This window comes from Adelges cooleyi, unplaced genomic scaffold (genome assembly GCF_023614345.1).
Source record: "Adelges cooleyi isolate 19-005CV unplaced genomic scaffold, UGA_ACOO_1.1 ACOO_flye_CR_arks_rails_tigmint_CR_PRNA_574, whole genome shotgun sequence".
In the NCBI taxonomy this organism is placed as follows: domain Eukaryota; kingdom Metazoa; phylum Arthropoda; class Insecta; order Hemiptera; family Adelgidae; genus Adelges; species Adelges cooleyi.
In genome coordinates this window covers 1,286,484-1,302,956 of record NW_026096268.1, presented here as the reverse complement: position 1 = coordinate 1,302,956, position 16,473 = coordinate 1,286,484, and the positions used below count along the sequence as shown (strand labels likewise).

The 16,473-nt window shown below is 33.6% G+C and overlaps 1 protein-coding gene across 1 annotated transcript in view; it reads right to left on the bottom strand.

The window, feature by feature from the left end:
- LOC126843763 (follistatin-related protein 5-like) overlaps positions 1-16,473 on the bottom strand; it is a 98,947-nt gene that overhangs the window by 23,720 nt on the left and 58,754 nt on the right. Inside the window, exon 3 of the mRNA XM_050581511.1 lies at positions 6,861-7,053. Coding sequence (XP_050437468.1) covers positions 6,861-7,053 — 193 coding nt within the window. The remainder of the gene's footprint in view (positions 1-6,860; positions 7,054-16,473) is intronic.

Here is a 16,473-nt window from a genome sequence, read left to right as displayed (position 1 = left end):
ATTTATATAGTTTATACAAACAAAACATAGATATTATATTTCATAACTGAGGTGCATCACGTTATTGTTTTATTTGAAATGTATTTTGTTTTTGTTTATTTTAAGTCTTCGAGAAGGAAAAATAGGTAAAAAGTATATAAGTAAAAATTTACTCATTTAAACAAGTGAATGTCATCTTAAATTAAAATTGAGCTAGGGGTGTCATTTAAAGTGATATTTTTTACGGATTGTTTTCTGATTTAGTATTTATTGTCAAACATTAAGACTCAATTTATATAAAAGCAGCAACCGTAAAGCGACTTTCTGTCCACCTAGGTAGGTTTGATAAAAAATTGCAATACCAGCGAGTGGGTTAACAATAAATTGTGCGCAATAGTTTTAAAAAGGTTCTGTTTCCGATAAAATGTATTCCTATAAAAAGGTTATTTCCGACTTTCTGAACCTTTTAACTTGCAGCTTTATAGCTGAGAAAAATGTTTTTATTTAGAATACAATCTTAAATTATTTATGGTTTTAACCGTTGTTGGGACAGTATGGTTTTGGAATTTCATTAAAATTTCTTATAATTCGATTGCACAAAATCGTATGTTTGAACAACGTATAAAAAAAAATTTTTTTTAACAATCAGTAACCTTTGTACTTAACATTTTGCTTATGGGTTGTCGTTTTAAAAGAATCATATTCCCACACAGTACAAAAAAAACTCAAATTTTTACCCTAGGGTTATACGCAACTATGATGCAAACGTAATGAAATTTGCTATCAAATTTGATTTGAGAGCAACGGTAAACGAAGAGGAACGCATTAACATAATTGTTACCATGTCGATTCGACTGTTTCTATTTTGATCGAATTGCGATGGTACTTGCAGCCGGCGAGAGATAACTAAATTTTTACCTTACTCATCGTCGCGTATGGATGAAACAAATTCCCGAGTGTTCGACCGATAATGGCAGAATTCGTACGAATTGTAAAAAAGTATATCAACGGAAATCGATATTATGCGTGTAATCGTTACAATGTATATATTATGTAAGTCATGGTACAGTACACAGTAGGTTAAACGTAATGCGGTTATACCTAATCTCTCTGCCGGTTGCCGTGGTTTTGCGATGAATCCAATTTAAAAATATAATAATATGTACTTAATATGCCCCAACGGGGAATACGTGGCAACTGAAGTGGAATTGAAAAAGCATCGTCGGGGGTGCACAGGTATAATAATACAAACGGACGGACTAATGACATGTCACAAACACGCTTGTGCACTTCACGTTGTTATCACCGTGCCGGCGCGTGTTGGGCTGCCAATGCATAAAGTACAATAATATGTGAAAACTCCGTCGAATAGTGGCGGAAAAGCGGAAATGCTGGTCTGATATCACAAAAACAACATTAACTTTTGGCGTTTGCCGAGTAAACAGTTTGCACTATACGGTTGAAATCTGAGAGGGCGCGAAAGTATTCTATTGGCTCGTTTGTTTGGCCCTTTTTATTTTTTTAGGGGTAAAACAACATGACCGGCTACAATGACTCGGTATCACAGTGTAGATTGTAAAAATAAAAATTCGACAGACATTCTTAAGTATTTGTACAGTATAAGGGCGTAGCCACGAGCTGCGATGGTGTCGCCGTACAGATCCCGTCGGACGGCGCTCTTATTAGGCAATTTAGCAGCATGCGTGCGTTTCCAACAAATTGCGTACAGCCTTCTGATGGTCCGTTGGAATTTATTTTTTTTCCATACATTATTTCACTTACAGTAAAAACCGGTCCCTTTTTTTAGGAACTATGTTTTTTTTTTTTTTGACAACAGATTATTTTCGAAATACACATTCTACTATCAGTGCACAACAAATATAAAATGTAATTCTGTCATATCAAATTCAAGAAAAAGGTGTATGTTATGATAAAAATAAACTTGTATATCATATACTATAATCGTGTATGAAATTATAACTGAAAAATGTGATTATAGTTTTACTGTAATTCATAAATTATGAGTCTACTTGTAATGCATTTAAAAATCTGTCTTTAATGTTCTTAAAAAATATCAAAAACTGTTATACAAATTTGAAATATAAATGAAAATAGTTTTTGTGTTGATTTTACATGGAACGCGTCCTAAATAATATTAATATATTTCATTATAAGACACATAGCGTTTCACTGACCTATTGCATTCGGAAAACATTTACTGTGTTGAAATACAATTAATTTTAAAAGTTATAGTGAAATAAATCAGTATGTCAAGAACAGAGCGTTACCAAGAATACAATAACTTTTGAAATTAATTTTAATCGAAGCGGAAGACTTTCGATTATAGTTAAAGAAAACGCAATTCCAATAATTACGGGAAATTTTGAGATTACTAAACGACTCATATTAAAAACTATTATAATACTCAAAATAATGAAGCTTAAACAAAACTATTATAATTTACATTTTTATAAGCGATAACCATTGTAAATTGATTTCGCTTTGCGCACAATAAAATACTTGGAAACCCCATTCTAGTAAGTTATTTTAGTACTTAGCTTTTTCTACGAAGTTAATCATTAGGGATGAAACTAAAATGCAGTTTTTTGTATTATTGTATTAGCTATGTAACAATGATGGAACGTACAATGGAACAAATTAAATAATATTATTTCAAAATGTAATTTTTTATCGTTATAAAGAGCTACAACAAATTTTTAAACCCTTTCGATTAGGTAAACCTTTTTTGAGTTTTAATACATATTAATTAGTATACATTTTATTTGCATTTATTATTAATTATGCTTTTATTTATTAGTTTTTATTTACTACTATTGAAAACAAGTTAATTATTAAATATTTTTTATACATTTTAACATACCTACTAAGTTACACGGAAACCCGGTGGTTGATAAACCTTTTTTAATAATAAATTTGTTTTCTATCTCCCAGAACCAGAAATATTATTTATAGTCAGTTAATATGGAACAATAAAAGAAACAAAGAATCAAGAAAAATATTACTCTAGTTTACTGAAAATATACTTACTCTAAAGTATTATTATTTACCCATTTTCTCTTTTACTCAAATAATTTACTATTAAAATGTCAAACAAATATCATAAATTATACATCAAAAACAAAACAAAAATTATATATTTTATAATAATTATTTTAATATCTTAATCGCTCAAGTATGATAGTTTTGAATTGGTGTAGTTATATAATACACTGCAGTTAAAGTTAAATCACTAACTGCAGAAAACGGACAAGTCCATTTTATACATTTTAAATTTATTATCTTTTTTTGCTAAGCACGCGGAAATCCATCGTTTACTGCAGAAATGAGTCAAATTCGACCGTCCAAACAGACAGAACATCATATATAGAATTCGATAATTATAGTTTGCAGAAAGGGGACTTTCAATATTTAGTTATTTGTCTCTCATGAACAATTAGACAAAGTGAACTTGTCTCCATTTAGCAGTTAGCGATTCAGTTATCCTCCATTTGAACTTTTGAACGCTCTATTACAAACTTTATAAACTCTTGGTAAGTAATTATTCAAGGTTGGTTTATTTTTTAGAACATTATAAATTTAATTTTAATAGTCGGTTAATACATTGTTTAAAATTATTGTCATTTCATAAAGTTTCAAATCACAATTAATCAAGGTTCATTCTTCATCTTTCACTACTTAGTCAAATGCTTTGCGCTAAACATATTTTTCAAAATACTATTACCGAGGAATTATTTTCATTTATTTTTGTTATGAAATCATTCTAACCCTTTCCCCCCGCTAGTCATAAAGAAAACCGCAGTGGAAACTACGGTTTAAACGGTTGCTCCGTGACTAAATAAAAACCGAGCCGCCAAAATTCAAGAGAATACTGGCGCCTGGCTGAACGTTTTACAACAATATGTCTCAGACTCAAGGTCGACGAATTCCCGGCTACGACAAACCCCTCGAACCAAGGGTCTTCTCCTGCACTTCTATCTATCTGTATCAGTCTATCTGTACAGTTATACGTGACAAACGACAAGGCCGGAGAGAAGTGATAACAAATAAAACAAATACATATATGTATACGTATACATTATACATATTGTCCGGGACGGCCATAAAGACCAAGTGCGATCACCATAGTGATGTGCGCGTGTCGCCCCTAGTTTTTCTGTGTGCTTGGGCATTTTACAACCCCTTTGGGAAACGGCAACGGACTTAATCAAATTGCCAATGGAAAGCCGTATAGGAACGATAGTAGGTGAATGTTAATCACGAATAAGCGTGTAAGGGGGCGAGGAAGAATAGGGTAGCCAGCAATTGCATACGAACGGCAGCGCAAATAACGCAAGGGTTCCAAGAACATCCCTTCGCTTTTGATTATTTCGCATTATCCGGCAACATCATTACTGAGTTGTGTGCTTTTAGTATAGAGACGCCAATATTATGTTGCATACCAGCTTATCTTTGCAACGAAGAAAAAAATATACTCGTTTTCCTGGTTTATAATTAGGATAAATTAAATAAATAATGTCGTCTAACGCAATATAAGCTAATATAGAGAGATTTGACAAAAAATACATATGATGTATATCCGCTCATTTTGAGTTTTTGAAAATTACTGGTGAAATTTGCCCGAGTGCTCTAATTCTAAACCCAGAGGAATCAAACTAATTGCCCGAGATGACGGCAAAGACGACGAGTGACGACCGACAGACGTTTTGAAGTAATTAGTGGCAAACGCGTTACCGAGGAAATTATTTCTGTCAAGAAAACTCATTTCTTGAGACTTGCCAAAGTTATACGCATATAAAGTTATAGTATATATTAGGTTATGAAATGTTAGTCAATTAGAAATGGTTCACATAAAAATACAACGTTATTATGTTATTAGATTGCTATAAAAATAATGGTATACTATTATAACATTAAAAATGGCCAAGTCTTAATCGTTCATTTCTTTCTAAAATTATAAGTTTATATAAATTACAAAAGTTTAGGCAAATGCTTTAGTACGTTTAAAAACTGAATAGTATCCTCAGATAAAAATGGGATTATATAATATGTGATTAGCTTTTTTACATTAGTATAATATTCGGTAAGCAATTAAAACGATAATATTTTTGTTTTAACTAACTAACACAAAGTTTTATTTTTAACGTTTTTGGCAGTAGAGTATAGTTGTGTTTTTAAATTTGATAAGTGCATGTTTATTTACAAAAAATCATAAGACAAATATTATTATTATTATTGCGTTTCAAAATAAAAAATGTATTACCAGTTCTATTTTAGATGGGTCGATTGTCACTGCAGTGCTGTCGGTTGTCATGCAAACTAACTTTCCAGACCAATTAGAACATCACCGACATATATTTGGAGTTTGAATTCATTGTATTTTACTCTCCAGAGATTTTCCGTCACTTCGATATTATCCGACTACCTTATACTCAAAAGTGCAAAATAGCAGTAGAAGGAGCACATAACCAGTTTAATGATTTATACAGAAAACCTTTAAGTATTTCATAGAAACGTTCGACAATGAAATATAAAAATAAAGAAACTGACACGACGTTTAAACAACGAAAGATTTATTAATTGAGAAAGTCATAATTTGGTTTTACTGTGTTTGTCAGTAAAAGGAAATTGAATTAAACATTATATTGTTGGCAAATTATTATCAACCAAATGTATATTGAAAAAAATCTATACTTTTTAAAATACTGAACCATATTGTCGTTAATGAAACTTAAGAGCATGCCGTTATGACAATCGCAACTTCACGTTAAGACCTTTCGGTGAATATGTATATTATAATTCCCGATAATGTTCTATATAGAATTTTTTAATCATACTAACTTCCTACTTTTATACTAGTTTTGCATAAATATTAAAAAAGACCATACTGAAGAACTTTCATCACAGTAAATAAACAAGGGTTTATCATATAATTATTTACATACAAAAAATAATTCATATGTGTGTCGTGCAGTAAGAATGGCGGTGTTGAGTACCACACTCGACACTTATCTTTTTTTTTTTAGAAATTGGAAATGTTCCTAACCAAATGAAAATGCATCAATTAAATAAAATACTTTTTTTTGTCGGCGACATTATTAGTGTGTTCCCAGATGTGTATACCTACACGCTATGTTTAATTCAGAGTGCGTCTTGTGTACTTAGTCACAAGTTGAATGTTAATCTTGGTATACAACGCGGGTTTACTCCCTCGCGTTATCAATGGCGCTTTCTATTTAAAATCAAACATTGCCTTATCGGATATATGTTGTTTGAAAGTTTCGTTTTTCACCACGTGCATTGCAAACTAAGGTCTAATGACAACGCGGGTTAAACAATGTGTAAACGTGACTTTTTGCCGAGTTTTTGTTAGAAAAACAACGTTTACAACTTTAAACTCTCCGATGGAAACTGCACCATCACTAATATTATCCGACAACGGCTGTTGGTATTGACGGACAGGACAAGCCCTTCGCCGGGTCGAGGCCCCTTTTGAACGTTAATGTATACACTTTTTTTTTTTTTGCTTCTAGAGAGTAACATCTATAAACGTCGGAAAGTTGGACCGCTTCTACCGTCGCGCCGGTCGTTTGTCAAAGCGTTATTTTTAAGCAGGGTAATAAAAAATGCTGTTTTGCCGAGGTGAAGGAGTGAAGACAAAATATTAGTCAGCATCCCCGAGGCCGGCAAGTGCGTTATCTACCGGTTGGACAACTGCTGACAAATGGCAAACGCCGCGCCGCCTGGAATTTTTCAGCTTATCCTTCCTTTGCTATTACATTACCTAACGGATATTACCACTCGTATCTACTCAAATACAGACACGCTATATAATAAGAAAAATATTTTTATTATTTACTCACTCTGTTTTTCCAAAACTTCAGCCGACTCCTCGCCCTCGTCGTCGTTTTCGTCTCCATCGTCGTCTTCTTCTACATCCTCGTCTGATTCCACGTACTCGTCGCCCGTTTTGATGGCCGGCAACAACGGCACGGAATCATCAGCTTGGACGCTGCTACTGCCTTGTACTTCTTGCAACCGGTGATGTCGAGATTTCTGTAAAGATAAATTTGTTTGAATAAAAAGTCGAATAATGACTGTTGCCCAACCCTGTCTTACAACATGATATCAGGGTCCTCATTCCTCAATTTACGATTTAGGACAAGGCTAGACACGTTACAGCAATTTCATTAAGTCAAGTTAAATAAAATATTATTAATCGAGTCAAAACAGTTGACATATTTTAATGAAATTCTCAATAAATTGGCTGCGTTAAACGTTAATATCGACATAATAAATTGATAATTAGGTTATTTTGAAAACAAAACAAATATTACATGGCATCTTTTCTGCCTTTTTAAGTTTTAGAATAAATATTATATATAATATTTTTCTAAAGGAAACGTCGAATTAGATATTTATCGAGTTAATCCAGAAACAGAGTTTGATTTATAATCAAGTTAACCAGAACGATAAAACTATACTGATGTGTTACAAGTTAACGTTTAACCTTGGAATTTTATATTTTAATTTCAACTTTTCAAACAAAAGTTTCGATAAATATACTCGATGCTTTTATTAAAACAACGAATATAAATTATCAATAGATCGACAAGATAAAAACAAGAAATGGTAGAAATAGTACGTTGAATATTTAGGCGGAATTTTGTTTCACAACCTTCAACTTCTGTACCTTATCAGTTCACAAGATTTGCTGAGTAACAGTTAAAAATTAAAATTACTAATATAATAGTAGTGTTATATTTTGTTCTCAACTCAAACCGTTGTTATTTCAATCTTTCTCTGTTTCTTAATGTCGGCCATTGTAAATAGGTCTATGGTGATACGCAGCAATATATTTACTTATTAATTCAGAACACGAATAATTTTTTAATTACCGTAGCAGGACGTAGCGTCGTGAAAGCGTGGAGGAATTAACTATTTGGTACTAAATCCGTTTTTGTACTAAAAGAATTCGCTTTAACACTCTTAATAAAAATAAAAACGCGAGAATCGTTTGGAATTTATTTTTTGAAAAATGCACCTCCATAACAATTCGGGGTGGGTCGATCGAGGACGCCCGGAGACTATTAACTAGCCATGCTGAATTAATATGTGAACGAGAGAGTACATTGATAATTAAGTCACGAACGTTAATGACCGTCGGAGTTGTTGTTGGCGTTACCGTGGAGGACGAACAAGGGCGTCACGGTTTCTGTTTTTCTCTACAATTAAAAAATAACTATTGTCAACAAAAACCGTAGAAAAAAAGAAAGAGCAAACAATACTTAAACTAAACATTGTTTGCAGTCATCTCGAACCCGCGTTTATTCGGATGCTTTGGCAGTTGCAGTGTGAATGTTGCATTGACACTACTCTCCCCTCTATTTTTTTCGAATCACGGCTGTAGTCCCAATGATTCATACGTCGGTAGTACTTTGGGTTCTTCACTCCGGTAAACGGATATCCGGAGGAAAAAAGGCTGAATCCGTCCGTGAAGGTCGTTCATAAATTGTACTGTGGTTTAAGCGTGCGTTCTTAACACGGATATATGTTATACTACATAACCAGTGGACTTAGCATCTCCATTAAACACAGAAAACAACAAACTTTCTCTATCAGAGAACTCTTAGCAGCCAATTGCTTAAGAGTCGGGATAAGCTAAACGGGATAATGCAGGCTCTTGCACGGATTGACCGTTCGGCTATTTTCTAACACTATGATTTATGACGATCTACAAATGCCATCGTAAAATATATTAGGTTATGTGTTATGTATTCCGGAGACTAGCTGTTGTGTAAGTACTAGCTAAATTTATGGTGGCAAAAATGTTTTTTTTTATCTATTACCGACCTGTGTGCAGAGATATCGACTAACCGATTTGAATTCTATCCTCGGACCGATGTTGCAGCAGCCGTTTGAAAACTTTTTCGCCGCCCCTCGTGGGACTTTATTGAGTAAATCGCAGGCGGTGGCGGTCATACACGACCGGAAACGTGATCAAAGACTTCCGGTCGGCCCGTCCCTACGCCCTGGCGCATTCGGAATATGTGTTAGGTCGCAGACAGATAGGCGGTGCCACATAAGTTGCTCACGATTCGTACGAGCCGGTACCGACACCTCCAGGGCGTAATTAAGAGTACACGTTCGACACACACACACATGCATGCACACGAATTCCATACAGACCTCAGAGCCAATTATTATCTGGCAACCGACCGGAAATATCCGATTAACAGCCGGAATCGTCCGATCACGTGAAAATCCAAAAGTCCAAAATACCGTTATCGACGATCATATTACCAAGGTTTATTAACTAGATAAATTCTGCCCCGGCACGCTATGGAAGAAGTAGCTAGAAAGTTTTGGATCTTTATCGACATGAAATATCTGTCCGACGCATTGTTAAGCCAGCAGCCATCGAACGCACGTCTACAGTGATACCCGCAAGAGTGTATGTCGATACCAAGAACTGTATTTAAGTTGTATGTGATCAAACACCGCTGATATGATGTACTTAAATACATTCTGTATTCATACTATTATAATATAATCTCGATTGTCTCATTCAGTTTGTTTTCTTAAATATTATACTCTGATGAACTTGTAGTATAATTTATTCGTATTGTTTGCTTCTTACTGTGTAATCGGGAAATCACCTGAGGGCGGTGATTTAGCAGTCTGCACCGAGGTTTAATTCAATTCAATTGTACATAACAGACGTTCAACGCAATTACATAAATGTACATACTATCCTTTGAAGCGAAACTGGTGTTGTAAACGTAACTGCGATGAATTTCCACGGACCGGAATTTATTTATCGAAGTTCAAACTGATTAAAACCGCAACCGTTGAAGTTTTATCAAAATAATATAATTGAAATTCATTCGGTCTTTGAGACGTTTTTGGCATTAAAACAAATATTTTAATAAGCTATGGAATAAGTCGTATATATTTTCAATCAGAAATAGTATAGAATTTGTATTTGGTTAAAGTATTAACAAGAATACAAGATGGCATTGATGAACTTTCCCGAACCAGCAATGCTGAAAGGAAAAAAATCCAAACTGTTATTTATATTTATATTTGTTAGGTATTCTTTAGGTATGTCCCTGCTACATATTCACCAAAAATTAGGAATAAAACAGCTGAACACTTCAATACTATCATTGTCACATGTGCACTACTATAGTATTATAAACATTGTACAACTCAATAATTTATAAGTATTTAGTGCATGTAATTATATTAGTGATGAAGTAAGCATTCCCTAGTAAATATAGTGTGAACCGTGTAAAATAAGATGTTTTTCAAATCGAAGTTAAGTACAATCAAAAATTTAATGTAATCGTTCGAAATATCGAGTTTTTAACAATAGTTACTTTACTAAATTTCATACATTTTTAAATTTATAACAAAGTTTTAATTTTATTAATCTTTAAAAATACCCAAAACAGGTTCTATGAAACTAAAAAATGTGAACCCTACGCATTTTTTTTTTTGGCTCATCTCTCCTTCTCACACGAATAGTACCACTTCATAAACATTTAACTGTATACAAGTTTGAAAATAAATTTAAATTTGTCATTTTGGGCGATGGAGAAAGCTTTTATCGATGGACGAAAGGGGGCTTTTCGCAGCTAACATGTACAATTAGGTTCCACTTTAGGTGCAATACTACAAAATATTTTGTTTTCAATTTTGATTAGTTTTTCGACAGATATTATACCAGATTAGCGCTCCAGATAGTTTATCTATACTTAAATAGCATATTTTGCTAACGTGTATGCAAGGTTGTCGTTTAATATATTATATACTGACAATAAAACATAAATACGTATCGTAACGAGCTGTCTCTTATATATGCAATTTATCGCCGGTATAGTGAAATTCTCTCAGGGGACACATTTGCAGGTGATTTCCAAATAAGGTTCAGGTCACAAAACGCATAAAGTAGCAACGCACGAATCTTCATCTATAAATCAAAACCGGAAAACAAAACCTTTATGATTTATAGTAATATTTTTTTATTTGTTTTTTGTGACCTATAAACAATATTTTACGTTTCAACGTCTTTACGCATCGACAGTTGGCATTCGAATAAAAAATGTCTCAAGTTTTGGCAATTTTTATAGATCAAAATTATTGACATATATTATTATATAAGAATAAGGAACGAACATTGCATTTTGTATTTAGGCAATAAAAACTCTTCATTTTCCATAATGTTTCATATTCTAAAATTTTTCTGTTTTTGTTGTTAGCTTTGATATTTTACGGCCAATTAAATAAAATATTAATAATATGTATCTATAATATCATTGCTTTAATGTGTCGTTAAAACATTATTAACAGCGTGTTTATTAAAATCGCTTATTTATAAGTGTGTACAAGTTTAAGACTATTGGAACTACTAGTAAATAATTGCAAACACTTAGGCGGAATATTTGTCTGTGTGGCGCGGTAGCGATTTTTGTTATAAAATCTATTTCAGTTGAGATTACTTTTAAGGTCTTTAAAAAAAAAAAAAATCAAGAATAATTTTTCGTATATATTATTTGATTACAAAATATAAAGTATAATTTGTAAGTAATTAGGACCAAACTTGTTGGTTGGATATAACAAACAAAAGTCCAAACCGCAAATATAGTATTAGACCTCTTTTGTTTTGCTGTTACATAACACTTTGGAACGCATATAGCTTAACGAACAAGCATCGTGGCGATTTCGCCGCGTTTGCAAGGCATTGAAACGTACACGATTTCGACTCCAAAGACGGATCAACTAGGTATATTCAGCTAAGGCAACCAAAGATTTGTATTGGCGTAGTTTTCAAGTTTAAAACCGAAGGGTAGTATCTAATAACTGTGGAGCGTCAAAAATGTTGTAGAGTTTTAATAAAGAGACTTAATTAAAACAGAACAAAGACATTTGCGTAGCGTAGGTTTTAAACAACGCCAACCAAGACTCGTTTAGCCTCTAAAGTTTCAAAAGACAATTTATTACATCGACATTAACGTACACGCATCGTGTAAGTGTGTGTACTGTAATAATGCTATGACATAGAACATAATAATTATGTAATGAAAATAAAGAAGCCTCTGAAAACGCCCTAAGCCTATTAATAGTACAAACAAATACACATATTTTAAATTATTTAGTGCCAAAAAAATATATTTGAAACATTTTTACGATAACTTTTAATTATTAAGTTTATAATTTGCTGTCTGGGCGTTATAATTAATAATGAATCGGTAACGGGCAGGAATTTGATTTGATATACATAGTTTTCTCTTTTGTTTTCAAACTAAAAATTGACACTTTCGATCGTTCGTTTTGTCCGTTAGTCTCTTACAAATTCCTTCGTTTTTTATATTATTACAAAATATTTTATGCTGCACCGATATTTGGGGTGATATTGTTAACCATTGGTATCAAGGACCCGTCGGTATTTTTAATATATTTTTGTTGTCTCCTTCAAAGATTGCTATCATTGTCTCAATCATTGATATATATATATATATATATATATATTTAGTTTTTGGGAATTCATTCCGTCAATTATTCGAAGCTCGAAATATGATAAAAATAGACCAAGTATTCGGTGACGGTCTGAGAACACGGTAATATGTAAATCAGTCGAGAGCGATTCGTCGGACCGGAAAAACGGGTTTGCAATTCATTCCAGCGGAGGAGGAGTAGACGTCTCATCTCTGCGAGACATCTTATCTCTGCCCTGTCCTGGATTGTGATCGCTCGTCCTCGGCTAATATGCTCGCGTTGGCGAAAACCAGATAACGAGGGGCGGCGCAGCGTTTTGCCTATCAATAATTACGGCCGTAATCAATCTTCAGGCAACGCGAAAGCTGCGGTGGTGTATACTAAGCCGGGAGGTATATCACCATAAACGCATACCGGTAAAGGTCTACGTCGCTCGGTATACCGCTTACGGTTGTTCAAGACAGAGAGAGAGACAGAGAGAAAGGGAAACGAGAGATGTGTCGGCGACGTCCTTAATCTCCTTGATCGTCACGCCCGTCTTCGAGCTATAAAATTAAATTGCGATTCGTTTCGGCGAGAATGGGATGTCATAATACAACAATATGCGTGCTGTATATTATACCCCAACACGTTTTCAATAGAAAGCTTCGTGTAAGACAAAAAAAAAAAAACACCCTCCGATAGTATAAAAACGACTAAAATTATTAAATGCAGCAGATCGTTTTCAAAGTCAATACCTAGTTTATCAACGTATTAGTCCGAAAATTGAAATTTAAAATTGTTTACTTTGTATAAAATTAATAACTCAAAATAAAAATACTATATAAATAAATAATTCAATATATTTTCTACTAATCACTTCTGCTTTGGCATACTACACGATAAATTGTGCGTATATAGTCCCGGTAACTAATATAAAGAATCTCTTGAGGAGAGATACAAAACCATGTACGGTGTTATTGCTTTTTTGTTATATTACCTATTCTTTATTCTCCAGTACTCGTAAATAGAACTTTTTAAAACTTTTGCAGGACGGTTATATCTATAAAGCATACAATCAGCGAGCTACCGTGAAAGATAATATAAATTAAAATAAAACCCCGGCAGAATATTTTTACCAAAGTAATAATAATAATGAAATATCGTACCGCCAATATTTTATAGACTATTGTGTTTATTCAATGAGTTCTTTTTCTTTTAAATATAATGAAATCGATAAAATTAGAAACGGAGTATTGATGAATACTTAACCGGTATGTACACATTGCGCTATCAGTGATCGTCGACCGTAAACACTTTATACGCTTTTTTTTTTCTTGCCTGCGGTCCAAAACAGTAGCGGTGAGTTTAAGTTCGGTTATTAAATTTAAAGCGATCCAGAAACCAATGATGAGAGCGGCAAACTTAAAGTGTAAACAGCCGGGCTCTGTCAGCTGGAAAAAACTTCAGGCCAAAATCAACACCGAGTAGACGGCTGTCGTGTAAATACTACCCACGCTTTCTATAATATTATTATAGTTATATAATACCTATATATAAGAAAATCATAACGAGTACCGTTCTGAGGTGCCTAGATATATAATATACGATGTGATAAACGAGTTTCGGTTCAAATTGATTATAACAACGATAATAATAATAATAATAACAACAACATTAATAATTATAATCATAACACTTAGAAGGGTAAGGTTACGGGTTTTGGAGGACGTGACTGCCGCAGCAACGCTTTTCGGAAATTATCGCTTTTTTTTTATTTTTATGATCGTCCTCTATCTCCTGGTCTCGCCAAATATTTATACACACTCGGGTCCGGACGGAGGCATAACCTTTAACGTATTTTTCCACCATATGCAGTAGTATTATAGTGATGTACACACACACACACATACATTGGCCACTGTTCCCCTCTATCTCTATGCATATAATTATTCACACACACAATGATTGCAACGATTTCGGAGAGGCGGTGGGGTAATGCCAAATATAGTAAAATGCAATAAAACCTCTCACACACTTTATACCTCGCCAATCCGCTCGCTCGCACGCGGTCGTATGTCAAACGGGCCGACCGAATCGGTATATATTATTGCCCAATGGCGACCGCCGCCGTCTGGATTAATGGAGCGCATCCAGTTTATATGCAAATTGTATCTGCCCTGATGCCGTACGGGTATTACGGCCACAGTATAATGGGCATATAATGTGTAAGCCACAGAGGAGACGGAGATAGAATAGAAGAGACAAAGAGCCGAACGCACGGTCGTCCCACGTATACCATTCATTAATATGCCGGCAAAACAGTCGGAAAGATTCGGGACGCCGGGAATATAATAATAATTATAATATATATATATATTTATATATCCTCTTCCCGGTTTCCAGTTCGCCGAGAATTTGATTATTATTTTTATTATCGAATTAAAACGTTTTGTGCGTTTAACTCAACGCGAGTCCTAAACACAACAACGGTTGTATAAACAGGACCGTATAAAATATGATAACTGAAAAGTATACATGTATATATATATATACAATATACTGTTTCCTACTGTTACTGTTATACACGTATACGTATCCTATCACCTCATTTCTCTATTTAGTTTTCACGCGTTTACATTTAGTCGTGCAAATGTGTCCGTTAAAAAAATATATCCCTTAACATTTATTTTTTTTACAGATTTTGTCACGTTGACGCCGACCGTAATTTATGCGCTTTTATACTTATTGAATTTTAGATTTTCCAAAAGTTTTCTCAAACTTTTTCACTCGCTTTAACCGCCACACTCCGAATGCTAAGCCGATTGCGAAAGTTCAACCGTGTACAAATATAAATGAAAACACGCGTTCTTCCAATATACCGAGTTCACTCGGCATACTCCAGTAAAGGTTTTATTGAACAGCTGATCCACATATGTTCATAGGTTTGGAGTGTTCGCTAGCAACTCGCTTATCATTAGGCATTCGCTGGTAAGACTTACACACAATGCCGAGTTAAGGATTAAGGGAATAAAAGTTATCAATTTAACTGTAGAAACCTACTTGGAAAAACTGATGGACATGTAATTAGCACAGTTTATAAACGGTCAAAGTTTTAAATGTGTTAAAAAAATAAAACATTAACGCGGTTTTTGGGCGAGCAGCAACTTTTGTATGTATATAGCTTTACCACAGACTTTTGGTCGGTAGTTTAATTTTTCGAATAGTTTTTACGACGTTACGTTTAGGCACCAGCGTTTATCCGCATAATTTATTTTTATTCTGTTCGGTATGAAAATATTATAAAGTTTGTATTATACACCACGACACGTGTTAAAACCACATATTGGCAACGAAAAAAAGAACTTACAAGAAGCAAAATAAGTTTGTAAAAGAAATGCATATCGAAGTATACAAACATATTATAAAATATCTATATAAAAGAGGCGTATAATTTAATAGTAAACAATCTTTTATTTTCGGTATTATTTTTATAACAAAAACATTGAATAGAAAAGCCGTTACAGGAGATTTTTTTTTATTAGTTGTGTTAACACTAATACTGATTATATTATTAAATACATATTATGTCAATTATTTTTGCTGGATAACAATTTTAAAGTAAGTTGTTAGTGTAACCAAAACGTGATTTATTTTCACGACTAATGTAATATGCGTTGAGTTGTTTAAGTCACGTCGTCAACATAGTATATTTGAATTACACGTTATTATTATTTGATGTTGCATATTAGTAACGACAAACTACCGGTGTTTTATTTGATCGAACATTACCCTTGGAACACTATTTTCATCCATTATAAGGTCGTTTACAAAAATGATCAATAAAATAAACACGGTGGCGTTGGAAGGGGAAAAAAGCGCCACATTGTACCAACGTTTTTATGTACGAATGAATGGGAGAGGAAGAGTGAGAGTGAGACAGACACAGTTGAAAATATAAGATAGTATAATAATATGATTGTGTAGGCGGAACAG